General features: G+C 38.0%; 2 protein-coding genes across 4 annotated transcripts; both read right to left on the bottom strand.

Moving 5' to 3' along the window:
• Positions 1-109: 109 nt before the first annotated feature.
• Positions 110-6,803, bottom strand: LOC133915380 (casein kinase II subunit alpha-2-like). Its single transcript, XM_062358523.1, has 10 exons — positions 6,401-6,803; positions 4,812-4,941; positions 4,441-4,635; positions 3,738-3,895; positions 3,167-3,257; positions 2,976-3,041; positions 1,719-1,801; positions 1,259-1,322; positions 1,110-1,178; positions 110-607 (listed from the first exon to the last, which is right to left on the bottom strand). Exons 1-10 carry the CDS (start codon positions 6,634-6,636, stop codon positions 548-550), a joined length of 1,152 nt encoding a protein of 383 aa, XP_062214507.1. The 5' UTR covers positions 6,637-6,803; the 3' UTR covers positions 110-547.
• Positions 6,804-8,985: 2,182 nt separating this feature from the next.
• LOC133914111 (uncharacterized) lies at positions 8,986-11,302 on the bottom strand. Of its 3 annotated transcripts, none has more exons than XR_009909168.1 (4): positions 10,858-11,302; positions 10,407-10,524; positions 9,450-10,308; positions 8,986-9,372 (listed from the first exon to the last, which is right to left on the bottom strand). XR_009909168.1 is itself a non-coding variant. In XM_062357264.1 (3 exons), the coding sequence occupies exons 2-3, from the start codon at positions 10,491-10,493 to the stop codon at positions 9,757-9,759; spliced, it is 639 nt and encodes a 212-aa protein (XP_062213248.1). In that variant the 5' UTR covers positions 10,494-10,524; positions 10,858-11,302; the 3' UTR covers positions 9,407-9,756. The 3 variants fall into 3 exon arrangements, 1 of the variants encoding a protein (XP_062213248.1); XR_009909169.1 differs by having other exon boundaries at positions 8,987-9,372; positions 9,532-10,308; XM_062357264.1 differs by lacking the exon at positions 8,986-9,372 and having other exon boundaries at positions 9,407-10,308.
• Positions 11,303-20,117: the final 8,815 nt, after the last annotated feature.

Below are 20,117 nucleotides of genomic sequence, written 5' to 3'. Positions count from 1 at the left end.
TTATACACGAGAGCTTGATCTTTAGTCAGGCAAGTCAAATTTTCATTAATCAGATCCGCATGCAGCAGCTGAAGCTCTTAACACACTTAACGGCTCTAAAATGACTTCATTTAAGTATTAGCCATATAATAATAAGCAAAACGTTTTTTCTCAAAAAATAATGAAATATAATCTCAATACCCCTCCGTCTGAGAATATTTCATTGCAGTTTACTACTATCACAAGAATCCCAAAAAAGAATCTTGCATACACAATACCACGCCATAATACAACATTCATCTTAGGGCTGTAATCGTGTTCTACAATTAGTCAAGATCACGATGCCCCCGTTGCGGAAAAGATTATATGCATGCCATCGCATCCCTCGAGCACAATTAGCGGAATAAAGCACAGTGTTCCCAAGTTTAAAGATATAAAGGGCTCTCCCATACAATGCAACTCGTACTATCTGAATCACTGTCATGGTGCAAATAGCTGGAGCAAGTTGCTTACAGAATAATTAGCAACAGAATTAGCAACAGCTCCATTTAGAGGTCGTACACGAAGATTATTGTGGGCGTGTCCTGCTGATCTCCGCTGCTCTGACTTGAAGGAAGTAGGGATGTGCCTACAGGCATTGATGTGTTCAGTGTTAATGCAACAAGCACACGCGTAATTTATAAGAAATTATAAACTTTATTCTATTTAAACTTGAAGATACGAGATCATTCCTTGAAACATGGAAGATATGTGATCATGTGAGCATCAAACATCTATTTGTATGCATGCAAACTGATGTAGTACAGAATATTACTTGCATACTATCAATGTAAATGGTTTCAAGATCATTGGGTTAAAGCGGCAAAAGTCAGGAAAATGTTCTCTCTGAGAAAATTGATATTTTTGTCAAAAAATGAAAAATAAGTGAAGAGTGAACACAGAGTAGGCCTAAATTAAAAACCTAAATCAAAATGTGATGGCAAGATAAAATTACTGCAAGCTACGCAAAAGAGAGTATATTCAGTTAATCAATTGTAATGCAGATAGAGCATGATGATATGCAACAATACTTCATCAGGGCAAGTCTAAACAGGCAAGACTCTGCAAAGTAGCTTATCTGTCTGGCTTACCATAGCTTCACGTGCAGTAAGCCTATCTTGGTGATCGTAGCGTAGAAGCTTATCAAGAAAATCTATGGCCTACAGGTATACATGAAATCATGCTGAGCAACTACTCACAACGGTTACAAACATTAGAAATACAAGCGCTAGTAACAAACCTCAGGCGAAACTAGATGTTGGTTATCAGCATTAATGAACTTTGACCAGGGTTTCCTACTATGCCTGTATATGATATACATGGAAGGGTTATAATTCATTTTGACATATGTTGCAGAAAACTACAACTTCTGTTGCATATTTCAAAAACCTACAACTATTTTGACACATGTAGCAAAAAGCTACAATTTTCTCACCATGGGCTCACCTGCCATCCTTTATGACATGTAATAGGAGGATTAATCGTGGACCCACCTGTTACCAGAGGATGACAGGTGGGTCCACGGTGAGAAAGTTGTAGTTTTTTACAACACATGTCAAAATAGTTATAGATTTTTAAAATGAGCACTAAAAGTTTTAGTTTTTTTGGTAACATGTGTCAAAATAGTTGTAGGTTTTTGAAATTAACTCTTCATTTTAAAAAACAAAAAGGATGCAACATCTCAAAGCATGGTAATTTACCTTCCAACAAGAGCTTCAAGTTGAGGGTCAAGCTCAATATGGTACTTGTTCAAATAAGCATTCAGCCCATCTGTTCCCAGCACCTGAGAATAATAGGAAGGCCCGAGGTGGCAGAATTAGATACTGTAATGTACAGGGTCTCATGTTTAACCTCTTATGATTATTACTGCATATCAAATAAGTATTAAACAAAATAATATGGCAAGGTATTCAAAAACTTCCTGAAGACTTTTCAGTTCCTCAAAGTTTATATGTATACATAAATGGGTGACTTGCCATCTATGACCTCAGGCAAATATTGAGTGCTATGGGAAATTTGATTATATGCCCCAAAGTTGATCAACCTTTGATAATATGTCCGAAGTTGACCATCCTTTGATCATATGTCCCACATGGATTAGTTTGTAACAAAATTTAAAATATGGCAAGGTATTCAAAAACTTCCTGAAGACTTTTCAGTTCCTCAAAGTTTATATGTATACATAAACGTGTGACTTGCCATCTATGACCTCAGGCAAATATTGAGTGCTATGGGAAAATTGATTATATGTCCCAAAGTTGATCAACCTTTGATAATATGTCCGAAGTTGACCATCCTTTGATCATATGTTCCACATGGACTAGTTTGTAACAAAAAATTTTCCCGCTAACTTGCTGTAAACATGCAAACCTGACTGAGTTGTGGATTTCAGTAAGTCCACAGTTTCAAGTTTGACAGTGACTAAAAATCAGGTACATGCCACTTAACAACGAATCAGGCATACTTCATGTTGAGATGGAGTGGGTGTTGATCTGATGGTGTAAGGTTTATCTGATCTTTAACTAAAATCAGTTATATGATGCCAAGTTGACCCCTCAAGTTTTATCCAATTCTGGTATAATTATTTCATATAAAGCACATACCAAAAATGTAATTTGCAAGAAAAAGTTGGTCATTTAGCTAATGGTAATAAAATATCAAATTATTTTGCGTCATCTGTTGCTTCATTAATGCTGTATCAACAGCATCTGGGTGCAGTTTCGGAGAAAAAAATATTCATATCTTCCTAGAGATCATCTACTTTAAAGAAACCACTTATAATAAGGAAACATGGTGTAGCATCACTTTCAAAGTAAAAAGACAAGCACGTAGTGGAACACTTCTTAGTTCTAAACAAACAATCAAACCAAGAGCTGTGTAACTAAGCAATTCATACCAAAAGGTCCAGACACATCTTCCCAAAAACATGTGAGATGAAGAATCAAACTGAGGCTTACCTTTGCAATCTTCACAAGTTGATCATGGTTGTCATGACCGTAGAAGAATGGTTCCTTGCGAAATATCTGCAGCCATCAGTCATGACACATAATTAACAGATGAGTTATCAATCATTGACTAATTGCCAATGCCACATTGTGTCCAAGATATAGTATCAACATCCGGACAGCATCTTTACAGCCATACATACCATTCCAGCAAACATGCAACCAAGACTCCACATGTCCAAAGAATAATCGTAGTCTTGTAAATCAACGAGAAGTTCAGGTCCCTTGAAATACCTGGATCAAATGAGAAAAATATGCCCAAGTCAGATGTTAAAGAGAAAGCATGAACCGATACAAGTGAAAGTTAGGAGCTGTGATTTGTGAAGAGAGAAATTGGTAAGAAATAAATTGCAGAGATATACTAATGAATGCACGCTATATTAAAATTATACAGGGTAATTATAATGGGATGTCATGCCTTTCGCTCGGTTTGCTCAGTCTTCTATGTAATTGATTCATTGTCTTTATTGCTTAAATTTCAGCACTATAGAAACATAAAAGTGAACTCAGATCAATTAAATCTCCCTGATCATATGCTGCTTCTAGAGTCAACAGAAGATCAACATCCAACAAAATGCAAAATGAATGTCCTGTTCTTAACTTGCTATGTTCTCAAAATGCATGTGATTATAAGGATGGAATTTAATCCAATTACGAAATAAGAAAATAATAACTAAACAAGTGGTTCGCTCATATCTACAGTTCTACACCTACCTTGATGCAACACGGACATTATACTCCTTGCCTGGATGGTAGAACTCAGCCAAGCCCCAGTCTATCAAGCGAAGTTTTCGAAGCTCATGGTCTATCATTACATTATGGGGCTTGACATCTCGATGCATAATGCCTTGGGAGTGGCAGTAATCTAGAGCCTGGAATTAAAAGAATAATTGTGACAAATAGCATGTAGATTGAAAATAAGACCTGGCAACCACAGGATCAGAGGCATATCAGTACAGTCACTTCTTATAATCTTATTTATAAGAAAGTGCGTCTTTGAAAATTCAGAACTGTGAGTATGTTAAAAAAAAAAACTAAAACTGTCAGTAGAAAACATGAAATAACCAGACATATTCTTATACATTAATCTGTGCAAATCAATGACTTAATTCTTGACATCAGCACTTCAACAAATTTTACAACTTCATACGATGGTGCTTTCAGAAATCCCCAGGTGACAAACACATGTAAGTATGTAACTGTGCAACACATATGAATCAAGTTTCAAAGAACTGAAGTAGAGGGAAATTTTCAAGCAGTTAGAGTGATACCATCAAACTAGGGTATACTAACAGGAAATTGTGTCTAGTGGGAGCTTAACCAAATAAGCAAGCAACTAATTGCAAATGTTTCCACAAGAACAATAATGTAAGATCTAAAGGGAAAGTGTCAAGTAAGTTAAGAAAGCAATGGAAACCTTGAGTAGCTCGTATATGTAGTAGCGGATGTCATAATCCGTCAACGTGGGGTACAAAACTTTGAAATCTGTGTTGTTGACGTATTCAAAGATCAAGCTCGGGGTCTTTGAATGCTGATCTCTGACAATATCAAGCAGCTTCACAATATTTGGACCTCCACAGAGATTCTGAAGTATTTTGATCTCCCTTTTGATCTGCATAAACATATGAAAGGTATGTTCAATAAGATAACATAAAAATAACTATTTCATAAGTAGTAACCCATGGGCACTCAACTCCTATCATCAAAAATTTAACTTGAGTTCACTATAAAAAGGGAATGTGCAAGGAAAAAGGGTACAAAGAATGCTCAACACGGTCCATTTAATACCTTCTTTTTCTTGACAGGCTTAAGGATCTTAATGATGCATTTCTCGTTATTGTTAACATTGATGCCTTCAAAGACCTCACTATATTTACCTCTTCCAACTTTCCTGACAACTTCATAGTCATCCTGCTCACTGGTCAAAATCTCAAAGATGTATCACAATTGTTAGGAACCTTGATAGAAACACAAAAGGCATAATATACTACAAGGTGCTCGAGAAACATTGATAAAAAGAATTAAACAGACCAAAAGGGTGGATTATAGGACAGTTCTTACAGTTGCTTTGGAAAATAGAAATTGAATCAGTGCTGCAATGCAAATTCCATGGAGAGGACGTGTATTCTCAAGTAAATTTCTGAAATGAACTTACTGAAAATGCAATAGCTTTTTTCCTATATTTTTCCATAAATCTCAAAAGAGACAAGGCAGCCAATCAATTAGATATTGTTCATGTTTTTTATCAAGACATCCTGTTAAGACTTCACCAAAACTAGGAAAACCATATAAAGGAAATATAACTGATTACAGAATCAAAAGAAGCTCTTCACCAAGAGTAAAATTGTGCACTTCCTCGGATGTCACTAAATAAAAAAGTGCATTACACTAAAGTATCAACTTTCAACTCGATGCCATAGTGTAGATGATTTCCAGTAGGATGGGGAGAAAGCTACATGTTTTTGGTAATTGCTTAAGGTGTTGCAGCATGAATTCTATACATCCACAAGGATTCCAAATTACTGGAAATTTGCATGATTGGAGATCCACATACCTCCGGTTCTCAATTAGAAGAAAAGTCGGTCTAACAAAAGATAAAAAGTTCAGCTGAGCCTTTATTCTAAAAGCAAAATAATTAAACTCTATGACCTATCACCGAGAATCAACAGATGCGCCGTTAAATTCAATAGACACTAGTTTCAACTTTCAATACAAAATTGATCTATTTTCAGCCTGATTACAAAACTAAAATAAAAATCTAATGAAATTTCATCTATGTTTATTTAAACACTCAAAACTTAGTTTAGGAAATGGGTGATTCCAGCTTATATTGAAAGCGAAGTAAAAGGTTAACTACACCAGACCAACAGAAAAGAAGAAAAACTGGAGTTACCAGGAACCTGATGATAATCAAACATCGAAAGGACTAAGGGAACATACACCTCAACCAACCTGACAAAATAGCTAACGAAGCTCAAGTGTCCTGATAGAGATAAACAACACGCATCAGTCCTCCGTCGACAGTGAAGGAAATTTTGATGAATATCTCAACTATAAGAAGCGTGGGTATTTTTCATTTTGCAATGTTAGAAATAAAGGCCCTGTTGCTTCAACAGTTTGTGCCACATTGATCTGCTCCTTCTAAATTATCATACAACACTAGTTGAATCCAGCTCAGCCAAGCCTTGTAGACAAGATGAACTCCCTTTAATGCACAAAAACATATATCGAAATCCAAAAGCACCCAAGCAGGCCACCCAATACCAATGATACCACCTAATCTACCACACGGAGATACATACGGATCACATAAGCTTAAGCTCCAACGTGCAAGCGGCGTGTACCGGTCAGGACGTGACGTGACGTGAGAGCCTTACCCCCAATTGACGGTGAGCGCCTCGTAGTCCCAGTACTCCTTGGGGCGGATGACGTTCACGTCGGTGTAGACCCTCGCCTTCGACATGAGGAACCTGGATCCCGCGGCGACCGGTGCAGCGCGCGGATGCGGGAGGGCGAGGAAGGAGGACGCGAGCGCCGCTACGACGACGGCTGCGGCGGCGACGGGCTTCGCGATGCTGGGCGGCAGGCGGTTCCGCGGTGGCGCATCGGTCATGCACTCATGCGGCCATCGCCGGCGGCGAGGCGGGCTAGGGTTTCGGCGGGCGGAACTGCGGAAGGGGAAGAGGAGGAGGTGGAGACGAATCTCCCGGGGCTTCGTTTAATTTAGCGTGGGGATGGAGGTGGAGTGGGACGGGGGCGCTGGAATCTGCTGGCTTTTCATCGCTGACAGGAAAATTGTTCGCGGACGTGGGGCCCGCCCTTCTCTTTTGTGGAGACGCCCTTCCATGTTTACGCTTTCGGGTTTAGAGCAACTCCAACCAACCATTCATCTGGCTCCCTATCATAAAAAAATAATAATAAAAAAAAACAGCACAACACAAAGAGCCTCCAACCAGCTCTTCAACTGCCTTTTTATTTTTGAAAAATGTAAAACCCTCCTAAAAGTCATTTGGATTTTGACTTTTTCCCTCAAAAGTTATTTTTATTAAAAAAACCCTAAATGTTTGGTTTTGTTAAAAAAACACCTAAAAAATTCAAATCTTTTTTAAAAAAATCACAAAAAATCTATAAAAAAACTAGAGACAATTCTAAGACCTTTTGTGAATTTTTTTTTCAAAATAATATCCTTTGTATCATATTTCATGGAGAGGAAGTTTGAAAAAAAAGAAAAATATGTAGCTGATTTATTAATTCGAGTTAAATGCATAATTAATTATTTACTAATTCAAAAATCATGAAACCAATTTCAAAAATTATGAAACCAATTTTTTTAGTCTTCTTACATGATCCTCTATCTTCTAAAAATTCATGAAATCTTGAAATAATTATTGTAACGTGCAGAATTGAGTAAATATGTTGTAGATAGATTAATTCATAACTAATCCATAACACTCCACAAAATTAGTGAAACCACTTTTATTAGTTTACTTAAACATTTATTTTTTAGGAAAAATAATGGTAGATATGACAAAGTTAAAATAACATGAGTTAATAAATGAGCTGCATATTTTTCTTTTTTCCAAACTTCCTCTCCATGAAATATGATGCAAATCATATTACTTTTGAAAATAAATTCACATAAGGTCTTAGAATTGTCTCTAGTTTTTTTTTAAAAAAATTGAATTTTTGGGGGATTTTTTTGCAACAAGTCAAACTTTTAGGGGAGTTTTTCCAACAAAACAACTTCTGGATGGAAAGTTAAAATCCAAGTGATTTTTGGAGGGTTTTTTTTGCATTTTTCCCTTTTATTTTTACTGACTCTCCGTCCGCTCAGCCATGCTCACCAAATCCAGCCAGGGTCTCCTGTTCGCTATTCTCAATTCGCTACTTCGCTACTAGGCGATGATATGTGGACCCATGTGAACAATACTCGTCATATCTAATTTCCATTTCAATATTCTCTATTCAAAATAGTGATTTTTTATTGCTACAAAAATCTTATAATTTTTTTAATGTATTACATAATCTATGTGCAATCTATTTTAATTGGATTCACATAAAAATCCTATGTAGAATGTAAATTAAAATTCTCCACAAAACTACTTTTATAACTTCTAGTAATTGTTAGGACCTCAAATAAATTCTCAAGAATTTGAAAAAAATCATTAATATTCTTCTTATGTGATGGACTAATTTCTAAAATTAATTTAGCCCTATGTTATATGATGAAAAGTGAGTTTCTTTGTAATGCTCTATTATATTTATATATTTATATATATATATATTATAATATCATGTGATATTCTTCTTTTAATTCAATTTGAATTCAAACAAAATTTAAACATATACAAAATTTAACCATTGGAAATATAGCCATTACAATTTATTATTTATATGATACTAATAAAATATAGGGAAGTGGAATTTAGAGAACGAGATTTAAAAAGTCAATTGGGGTGCGTTGACAAATAAGGAATAGAATCTGGATAGAGAGCTCTCTATATAGAAGAATAGAGAGCCAAATTTGAGAGGTTGGTTGGAGATCTTAGGACGACACACTCTAGAGCATGTCTTCCTATGGAGACGGTCGAACTATTTTCTTACACAAGGGGTAAAATTTTGAGAAAATGAACTATTTATCACTAAATAGTGATATTTAGTGACTGGTTCTACGATTCTCCATCAAATAGGTCTGGTTTCCTTCCATACTATCAGATAATGAGTTTTTTTCCTTTTATACCATCACCTCCATTAGGCAGGATGTGGACCTATGTTAAATGTTGTAAAAAAACGATTTTGCCCATATTTCTATACATGGGTAATTTTGCTCATGCCACTGCGAATTACTGATCAAATTTATGTTGCTAGTATTCAACTTGTTTTTTCTGTTGCTAGTATTCCAGTATATGATATTCAATTTGTTTTTTCAACTTTAAACTAAGCGTTGAAATATAATTGCTTGTAACTTTTGTTTGTTGCATATTAACAATAAAAATGTGACCCATAATTTGCAGTTGCATGAGAAAAATTACTCACATACTGAAATAGAGACAAAATGGTCTTTTTACAACGTCTCACTTAGGTCCACAGCTTGCCGAGGCAATGGCATAAAACTAGGAAAACTCGCTATTCGATGGTATTGAAGGAAACCAGACCTATTCGATGGCGAATCGTAGAAACAATCGCTATTCACAATTCATTTCCTCAAAAAAAAAAAAATGGTATCAGCCTCACTTAAATATATGCAGACTTTGCATGAGCCTATATTTCACATGCTTGATGTGTATGTGATGAATCTTTCAGGATGCACCAGTTTGGATCAATCACTCTATCAACAGCACCTTGTAGTCTGCAAAAGAAAAAAAAAACTGGTTCAGTTTACTTGATCCGGAAAAGCTTTCAGAAAGTTGGGTGTTTTTACTGAACTCTTGGTGTCTGGCATTCTGATGATTGAAAAGTTGACTGTCAATGAAAGCAGAGGCACTTGCACTAAGGTAATCACACTTACAGCTTCAACTCAAAAGGAAAAGCCCCTACGTTCTCCTCCCCTTTCGGAAACTGGATCCTACATTCTCCTCAACAACTGGTCAATTATTGATTTCTAGACCTGATCCATCACTAAGCTGGAACACACAGAAGCATTCAACTGAAGAATAGTAGCATGTCAACACCCTGAGTCCCTGACACTACGAGCATGCAGGAAGACATGCATGTGTTCTTGCTCCCTCTCATCTCATGCCATCCTGAGGCTGAGCCAGTGGAACAGCAGCGGCGGCGGCTGAACCTCGATGCCGTCCTCCACCGGCACCGCGTCCAGCCCGGTCGCCGACTTCCTCTTGTGGTACGGCTTACCGCGCGCCTGGCGCCACTCCCGGCCGGTGGGCAGCACGTCGGACTCCGTCGACGACGACGAGAAGCTCTCCCCGCCAGATGGGCACTCGCAGTACCTCTTCTTTCCCCCGCCGGCGCCGGCGCCGCCCACGGCGAGCGTGAGCTCCAGCTCCGCCTCGTCGTCGGTCTCCTCGTCCGCCTCCTCCGGGCTCCGGACGTACCCGACGGCCGGCGCCACGACGTCGAGGCTGAGCGCGGTGCGAGGCGTTGGCGTCGCTGCTACGTGGCCGCCGCGACCGCGAGCGGCGTAGCGGTGCTCGTAGGCGCACAAGCCGAGCGTGCCTCTTCTGTGCTCGGTGGAGCCGCCGTTCGGGGAGGTGGACACGTTCCTCTGGCTCGTGAGGTCTCGCATCAGAAGCTTTTGAAAACTGTATAAGCGATGGAGCTCGTGAACCTGCACATCAGAGAAGATGATTTTAGTTAGTACATTGCTGTTCTCATCCGAAGATAAGCAAGTTCTGATGTTGGAGAGATGGAAGCTTTTGATCCTACTTGCTGTCTGAAAGTCTCTTCATGCTTCAGCATGGCCATCTTTAGTGTGTCTCTGTCACAGTGCCTGAATACTTGCTCCATGCGCATTGTGGAGGTGTGCTACTCTCTCTCTTTCAACCTGAAGTGAATTTAAACAAGAGGTAAGTACTATGCAACTGTAAGAAAGGAAGCCTTGGTGCTGGAATCGAAGAATGCAATAGTGAAAAACTGAAGAACAACAGTATAAGGCTAAAATATGTCGGCTTTCTGAAAAGAAAGACTGAAAGAGGTGTGGTCGTGATCTGAAAGTCTTCTCCAAAATATGCTTACTACAAATGAGAAGGCTAAGTAAGCCTGAAAAAGGATAAACATCATATCCAACTCCACTCCAAAGCTTAAAAATGATAGAACAGAGCATTGAAGATTGATGAGGAAATCTGATGGAAGGGAAAGGAAGGAGCTCATTCCTCACCTATGCAACTGCTCTACTATCTGTGGATGTCAGAGAAGTGACTCAAGAACTGTATCCTGCTGAGCTCCAACTACAACTTGGCTCGTCTCACTCTCAGTTTCTGATCATTGTATGGCTCCAAAGGCCACAGGCTTTCCCTTTTATACACACCTACACAAACAGAGCATGCAGCTCCTTCCTCCCTCTCTCTGAACCCTGATGAAAAAGCAGGAGACAAGACATGAATGATGTAAGATTCCTTTCACAGAGGTATTTTAATCAGGCTCTGTAGGCATGCCAAACGATAAAAGTATGTATTCTGTGGCCTTGTTCTTGCAGAGATTCAGGAACAAGAGGGAAAGAAGAAAGCAAAGGAACAGGAGACACATTAAGAAATGGACCACCTAAATTACATGTGCCTTTGTGTAATCATTCAGCTGCATGTAAAAGACAATACTTAAACGGCGAGTAAAAGATTGTTCATCGTGTAGAAAAAGTGCGATTTACACCAGCTTTTGGAGCTAAATGTACGGCGCAAATAGGCTTTTAGACGACAGCAATAGGCCAGTGGACTTCTATTCTTTCAATGTATATACTACAAGCCGTCAACACCAGCTTTAAATCATTTTGCACCGGACAGTCCTTTATCTACCACAACACCGGCTTTCATTTCAAAGTTAGAGCTTGGCAGGTACAGCAGGGGAAGCTCCAGTATACCATTACTATGACCCAATACAAGCAGTAGAACAAGTTACTGCCATGATCTTTCAACTCAAATTGTGAGCCAGGCATATGGGGCCAGGACATGAAATGCATTAGCCGAGCGATCAAGATTTTTTTTTCTCAATGCACGCCAATTGACTAAAATTTGACTGCTTTTAGGCCGGTGATGATGGTGTAAGAAACAGTCCTGTAACATTTGGTATCCTACATGGTGTACAGTTTCTCCATAGACCATTCAGTGGGCACTATGATGCATGATTTGGGTCCAGGACTCTCTCTCTCTCTCTCTCTCTCTCTCTCTCTCTCTCTCTCTCTCTCTCTCTTCACGGGGGCCCCTGGCAGGCAAGTGGTCCAGCCATTTTCTCCTCTTTCTTGTTCAGTCCTATCCTAATTGCACCTGGAAGCTAGCATTAGTAGCAGAAGAAGGTGCTGAGCCAGAGACAAATTGTGTGTAATACAATGGGCTATAACAGCAAAAGTGCCTTTTCCATTTGAACCATCCAGCCCATCATGTCACTCACTCAACAGGCTACCTAGAGGAGTTGCCATGAGGCCATGCCTAAGCCTAAGTGCGGTTCCAAGAAAAGAAGAGTTGAAAGGAAGGGAACCACCATGTAAGAGTCAGTGAAGCTGGTAAACAATGGCTGAGGAGTAGTGGATGCTTCAGTTTTACAGGAAGCATGCTTCGTCCGATTGGTAAGTGCTACAGCCACTTTCAGAAAGATGCATAAGTATAGCTTAAACAAAACGAACCTTGCTTATGTCAGTATAATTCTTTATAACAATATGAGTCAATAAAGTTTCCCATCTCAAAAAAAAAAATCTCAGTGTAATTCCAGTAACTCGGAGTAGAATTCTAGAGTTAGAAATAGTCTTTTCAACGGCGCTGTGGAGCTGCGACGGGGGATGGCAAGCCAGGCCAGCCGACAACCGAGCACGCGCTGCCGCGAGGAAGAGGAGCAGGCGGGACCCTCCATCACGCTGGGCCTACAAGATATCACCGGCCATGGGCCCCGGCTTCCTGGGCCAGTACAGATTTTCAGAGACGTCTCGTTTGGTGCCGATTCGTGTGGCTTCCAGACGGCATCGTTCATCTCAACAAATTAATCCTCTTAAAAAAAGAAATTAATCCTCTTAAAAATCTCAATAAATGTTTTTTCGCCGCAACTTAACTAAGTATTGGAAATATCCTCATAAAACTAAATTTCGAGGAGATTGCCGGATGTCATAATCATAGGAACTAGCTCCCGTAAAAAAAAAGAACTAGCAAAGTTATTCATATTAATAGCGCAACTTAGTCTCGCTATAATATTTTATTATGATAATTTTTAATTAATTATATTTTATATTGATTCTTTATTTAGATATTTAATTTTTATAATAATTTGATTTTTTCTAAGACTATATTTGATATGGATGCTTCTTTTTTTTTACTATAACCCTAATTTCAATTATTATTATTTTTTCGACTCTTTATTTAGATATTTTGCTTTCCAAATATATGAAAATTGAAATGCTAATTTTTTATAATTTTTAATTAAAAATTTAGCTATTTATTAATCGTATTTAATATGAACTCTTTGTTTTAATTTAGATTATTAAATGTTCATAACAATGCGTGATATAGAGTTTTTTTCTCTTTTTTTTCTTCGATTAACGTGATATTTTCGTGATCTTGAGAGTGAACATGATGGCTACTTTAAACACTCAAATAATTTAACAAATCGACACAAGGATGTGCCAATTTCATTGAATATAGAAGGAGATTATGTACATGTAGGCATCTTGGGGCATAAATACAGAAAAAGGAAGAAAAGAAAGGAAATAACTGCAAGTTTTACTCTCCCAGGATTAACATCACAAGTCACCTCGCTCCGGTGATAGCCCATGCACGAGCTTCCTCTTTGATCTTCGCAAAAAAGTGAGATCGTCGACAGAGCTTTCATCTGAAAAATTATGCCATTCCGCTCCTTTCATATTTCCCATGCTATTAAAAGAATTATAGCTCTCAAGCCTTTCTTTGTTACTTCTGGGGTTGTACTCAGCACTGTCCACCACTCCTAAACTGATGCGCTTGGTGCCCAATTTGCCAGGTCGATTTGTAGATATGCTATCCAGGAGGCGATCCTTGGGTCACCAATCGGTTGGAGGTCCATATTCTATTTTGCACCACTAGACATGTGAAAAGTTTACACTTCTGTGGCGCCCAAGGCTCCCATATGAACACATTATATTTTGTCTTAGATGATCCAATGAATTGCGCCATGTATGCTGAAGTTGTGCTGTATTCCCCATGCTTTGAGAGTTTTTAGGTGATTTGGTCCTTTGTGCTGTGGTCGAGCTGCACGCTCTGTAATTTATTCCATAGGAGGACTAGTTGGTTCAGGTGAGTGACTGTGAAATTATTTTGAAAGTCAGTGTCACTAATCCAGTTGTCGTTGAGCATAGCATCTTTTAGTCTTCAGTTTTTTCTCTTTGAAATTTTGTAAATAATTGGTGCAAGATCCTTTGGTCGTTGCCCTTGCATCCACGTAGAGTGCCAAAAATGTATTGCCTGCTTATTTCCGACGGTAATGTTAAACGTTGCTGTGAAAAACAACTTGTCAATCTCATCACATGGGGTTCTCATGCCAATACACGTTTTGTCAGGCGACCTCCACCTCCATTCATGCCATAGCCAACATATACATAAGACTCTTGCAAATCTTTCCATGTCGAGGATGCCCAGCCTACCAAGGTCTATTAGACGATAGACTCTTTTCCAGTTCACTTGCATTTGCCACCCGTTAGGTCTCAATCTCCAGTCCATAGGAACACTTTCGAAGACGGTCTAGCTTTTGGATAACTTCTTTGGAACTTTTAAGGCAGTTAGATAGTACACAGGTAGTGAACATACACATGTCGTGCAGAAGAAAAAAAAAACCTATTAACTTGGATGCGGTAATGTACAAGCACGTACGTTATTCGTTCTTCAGTATTCAACGCCGTAGCACTATCCACTACCACTGACATAGAGGATCGATCCATCATGGCGACAAGCTTTGACTGCAAAAACAGTGGAAAGGAAATGGAAGGTTGACGAGCTTAAAGAAGGGATCAAGAGAAGCAAAACGGCAGAAAGTTTGTGGAAAGGGGAGAAAGCCGCTGCTGCCCACCTTGTCCTTCTTTCGCCGTAACAACCTTTGCGAGGAAACAAGTGATCACTTTGCACGTAACAGCCGGGCACGAGAGGCTCCCTCGCTTTTAGGTGCTGCGGATGAATTCAATGCGATCATTGCGCCACTCATGATGCAAAAACTAGCACAAGTGAAGCGTCTCCAACAATAGTCAAGTTGGCTAAAATTTGATCAAATTTGTAAATTTTTTATTGTCAATAGCTTATGAAATATTTAGTTTAGAAATATAAAAATGATACAAATAGAATTATCTTGAAAAATACTTTCATAATATCATATTTTTATTAGATATTATACCTATATTTTAAAAGAAAACAGTGGTCAAAGTTACCGTAAAAAGTCAAAAATATTATGTATTTTTGACCGAATAGAGTATAAGGTTGTCTACATCATTAGTAGAGGAAAAAGGTGACGAAGAGAGAAAAGTTAGCTCTTAATCTATAGATATATTATACATATGAAGTATTAAAAAATAAGATAAAAGATACATGAGGATTGATTGAGAGAGAGCACAAGTGGGTGAACTAAATAAAAATTTATTGTGTTATAGACCAATTATTGGAGAGGTTAACTATTGCACTGTCTACCTATAATGTGAAAGAAATAATAGATAGTAGCTAATTGTACTGTTGGAGACGCTCAAAACAGGTCTAAAACCACCGTTTGGTTCTCTGGTTGCTTCAACAAAACAGTGCACTGGTTTAAATTTAGATTATCGTAAGCTACACAAAGAATACATAAAATGGTTTACCCCAAAGTGGTACTTACCATTTGGACCAACGTGTACTATATGTTAATTGTATCCCGCTTTTAAAGTCCGCTTTCACTTTCGTTTCTCGTTTCGTATAAAAAGTTTAAACTAAAGATGCTACGTTTAGAACACAGAAACTTATAAACTAGCTTGAAACTATCTAGATTACTAAGATAATACTAAACCCACTATATCGAAACATTTGGAACACACGGAAAAAAACTAGAAACACTAATAGATCAGAATATTACATTAATATGTCATTACGAATTGACAATACGGTACTAACAGGCCATATTGTTAGACTGACGTACAAAACAATTGCTAGTGAGTTAGGATGCTCTGCAATTTCACGGTACTGTGGCAAAAATTTAGAATAGCAAGAACGATGAGAAGGAAGCATGCTTGGCAACAATCCAGAGGCTAAGCCTAGCCACTTAAATTCAGTGCTGAACTTTCCCCAAAAGCTCATCGGTTCAAGCAACTTAAATGACCTAATTACTTGGTTCTGTTAAACAAATCACCAAGCCTGACTTCCATGGGTTCCATCAGCAGCTTGTGACCTCATGATGCCTTGTAAAACCCTAACATTCCACTCGTGCCTTGCGCCAACGCTACCATGCTCGAGCCGTTAGGGAATCATCATGAAGATGGCCAGGAACCAGGGTAAGAATAATAATTTCTTAGTTACTGACATGTCCTTCTTTAGTGATAAACCTGATGACATGATGCTACCCTGGAACGCTTCTTTTAGTTTTCCCTTCTCCCCTCAAGGTATAGATAGTGATATTAAGAGTCTCTAATAATGCAAAGCCCAACGAGGAAATAGTTTTTTTTTTGGCACAGTTCGACTCTCTTCTTGCGAAATTGGCCATGAGCTATGAAAAAGAAGATGAGCATGGACTCGAACTTGGGTGGGCACGAGGAGGTTAACGAGTCTTCCTACCTTGAGACCATTGGCGTGGTATTTTTTTTTTCTGCACACTCGTGTTGTTTCCTTTCTTTCCAGTAAAGCACAGCAAGAGCTTCTTTCTTGACCTCAGAGTGTTCATTGGAGAGAGAGGAAAAACATTGCAAAAAAAGTGTTTTCCGAGCACAAAGAGATAAAGTTTATGCTGCTGCATGTGTTCTTGCTAGAGATGAAAACCAAAGAAATCAACCATGTATTACAAAAGTCCAAGACAAGCACTGGCATTTTATCAAATTCGGTATCATGACAAACAAACAGCAGACTGGTCAAAACCGAAAGCACATTTTAGGCCTACCAATACTTACATGCACAATCATACTCATGCAGGGTTCAAAAGGGCACACTCCACAGACCGTAAAAGCTAGCCAGCAAAAGCACCAAGTAACACTAGAAGTAAATTCTATAAGATACTGCTCAGAAAAACGCTCATGATACCTCATCCATACCATTCATCTCATGATTCAATGATTGGGCTGAAGATCAGAGAAAGGGAGTGAACACGTGTCATTACAGAAGAGATAGTTTTTTTTATCGAGTCCTATAGAATTTGCTTCCTGAAACACCGTCTTGTAGCCCTCGGCCCCTCGCAAAGGAGAAGCGCAAAGCCGGAGTGATCCATGTAGGAACTTTTTTATTCTTATATTTCTTAAATAAAGAAATTATAAAATAAGCGTATATTTTTTATATATATTTTTAAATAAAGAAATTATAAAAATAAATGTCTATTTTAAAAAATCGCACATCCAAACTACTATAGCCCGGGAGATATGAATAAAAAGAACTTGTCGCCATTGCTATAATGAGCAGTGGAGTACACTATTTTTTATTTTTAAACATGTCATCCGTTGGAAGAAATATATATTTAATTTTTTTAATTTGTCGTTCGTTAAAATGATGATAATAATATAGATATGTGAATTTTCAAAACAGACTCATATTTTTGTAATTTTTTGATTTAAAAAAAATCTCGATGCAGAGTGGAAGGGGATGGCCAGGTCCGGTGTCGATGAGGCAGATGGCCAGACCCGGTGTCGATGAGGCATTCGACCCTTATGCAGTTATGATGTTCTCCTTTGCCTGGTTGGTCACTAGGTTAGGCTATCACTTTTAGCTTGGAGATGTGATCCATGCTTCATGCTGAGTTGCTGGGCAAGTGATCATAAACATGTTAAAGTACTATATCTGTTTTTAAATAGATATTATTTTAGAGATTTTATTTTATTTTTAAATAGATGCCGTTTTAGATTTTTAAGTGATGTTTTACTTAGAGCGATTATATTAAAGGTTATTAGAAAGTGGAGTGTCAATTCAATAAATACGGTGGATTGATGGTTTATGTACTATTGATTGAATGTTGAGGAAATCAAGAGGGTTAAATATTTCATATATGAAAAAATTTATTACAATCTTATTCTTTTGTGTCGAAGACTAAAACGATATCTAAAATAGAATGGAGGTAATAATAAGGAACCAAAAGGGTCCATCTGTTTATGAGCAAGCAGTCCATGATCGAAATCTGCAATGGTAGGGGTGAGAAATGGGCTTGGTAACTGTTTCTGAAGTGTCATGCACATGTGCAAGTTTTGTATGGTTTCTTACTAGAACAAGGGTGTTGAAGTATGGGACTTGCTTGGCTGAAAGCTGTTCAAGCAGTATGCTCGTTTCTAGAATACAAATTCAGATACTGACGTTTCATGCCAACTTCAGGAATGCAGAAATTCTTTCTCCAAGACCCATTCCTCTTGACAATTGCATTCAATTCTGAATGTTAAACTACTGCAGTTTTTGTTTAAGAAGCGGAAGAGACATCTTTGCCTTGAGAGAAGTGAAAGTAAAACTGATACTTTTTAAGATATGATTACGTGAAACCGCGTATGTGTTTGTCAAACACTTCGCATATCAAGCAAAGTGGAATTTGGTTTTTGGCGAGTTTCATAGGCAATTACAAGAGCCAATTACAAATGGAAAAAGTACTCCTTCCGTTTAAGAAAGTAAGACGTATTTTATTTAAAAAAAATCAAACTCTATAAGTATTAACCAAGCAATTAGTCAAATTATATGCTTGTTTAGTATACAAAATTTATTTCAATAGATTGTATTTCAAAGTACTTTTGATATTATGTTGATTTTATAGCAATTGACAACAAATTATAAGAAAAATTAACGATCAAAGTTTATTTTTAATGATTTTTTCAAAACAATATACGCCTTACATTATTTGTTCCAAGATTTCATGCATGCCGACTTCTCTTCAAGATTTACAAATACAATTGGTGCTCGAAAACCGGCCGCCAATGGTTATCGAAAAATCGTGGTTATCGTGAAAATCAGACAAAATTCGGCGAGAATTCGAACAAATTCATTTGGTCAAAGCAAATTCAGTGAGAGTTTGGACCGAATCGACGAATCAGTAATCGTTCGGTATGAACGGTTACCGATTGCATTTAACAATTTATCAACTGATTTTAATGATTACCAACCAACAAAAATTTGAACGAATTGGTCGAAAATCGACCGCATTACAGAGGTAACCGACCGCATTGTTCGAATTTCGACGAAGTTGAAGGAAAATAAAAAAAACACAAAACAATCAGAGAAATATAGAAAAATATGGCATGATATTTGCTATGTTTTGTTTAATCAGGAAATTTTTTAGCATAACTTTTGCTATATTTTGGACATTTTCAAGGAAATAAATAGATACTAATAGAAATACGAGCATGACCATATAATTGTTTCATCGAATATATGCATATATGACATAAGTAGCACCGCAAATTAATAAATATGTCGAATTATCCATACAAAAGCTAGAAACACAATCACATGTCACCCATACTTACTAAAGTGATGATCAATGCTTAAAATATAGTTTGTATAGTATCCACACCACGTGTAACCTATGATATAAAAAAAATTAGTACAATACCATGATATGTAAATTATCATCACCTTCAGTACCACCAGCTTTTAATGGGGGACGATTAAATTCGGCTGTATTATACTCTTCAATGGATATGAGTATTATCCGTCGTGTAGATAGCAACTTTGCCTTAAACTCTGCCAAAGTTTGCCCCCATCTATATAGAAGTGGTTGGCCATTGTCCTTGCAATATGGTATAAAACTCAGGATCTTGCTACTCATAGACCCACTGAATAAAAGGCTTTAACTGAGCATTAGAGACAGGATAGTGGTACGGATACGATCTAGAACTACTCTCTATGCTATAGTTGTTGAAATAGCTCCCACTATCTTGTGGTTTATCATAGCCACCCTGTATGACATGCCTTTGTGAGGATGGGGTACCGCAGTCCTGATCCTATGTGGCATACGAAAACTTCCTCTCACAAGTGAATTGCACGGAAGCAACAACAGAGGATGGACGTGGAGGAGCATCGCCTCTCTAATCGTCATCTCTATCTGTCTTTGAGCTGCTATCATTAGACTCTTAATAAGTTGGGCTCTTTGAGGCACTATACATGCTCTCATCGTTTGTCACTTGTCTTTTGCTCGTACCCTTAATCTTATTTCTCTTCTTTGGATGCACAATTTGCTTCATCCTCTTCCCCGTGTGTGTCACCTACCACTTTGGCAGCCCATTGTACTAGTGTATGTTCCCCACTCTGCCAATCAGTTGGGTTCATTGTGTATGTAACTAGG

The sequence above is a fragment of the Phragmites australis genome, chromosome 4 (assembly GCF_958298935.1).
Source record: "Phragmites australis chromosome 4, lpPhrAust1.1, whole genome shotgun sequence".
NCBI classification, from domain to species: Eukaryota; Viridiplantae; Streptophyta; class Magnoliopsida; order Poales; family Poaceae; genus Phragmites; species Phragmites australis.
The sequence above is the reverse complement of the archived record's forward strand: the minus strand, read 5'-3'. Positions and strand labels throughout refer to the sequence as shown.

Coding starts and splice junctions, on each gene's coding strand:
- LOC133915380 (XM_062358523.1), bottom strand. CDS start 6,636: ATGACCGATGCGCCACCGCGGAACCGCCTGCCGCCCAGCATCGCGAAG. Junction 3,042..3,166: donor GTTGCATGTTTGCTGGAATG/GTATGTATGGCT, acceptor TGATGGCTGCAG/ATATTTCGCAAGGAACCATT. Junction 1,323..1,718: donor CTTGAAGCTCTTGTTGGAAG/GTAAATTACCAT, acceptor TATCATATACAG/GCATAGTAGGAAACCCTGGT.
- LOC133914111 (XM_062357264.1), bottom strand. CDS start 10,493: ATGCGCATGGAGCAAGTATTCAGGCACTGTGACAGAGACACACTAAAG. Junction 10,309..10,406: donor AAGAGACTTTCAGACAGCAA/GTAGGATCAAAA, acceptor TCTGATGTGCAG/GTTCACGAGCTCCATCGCTT.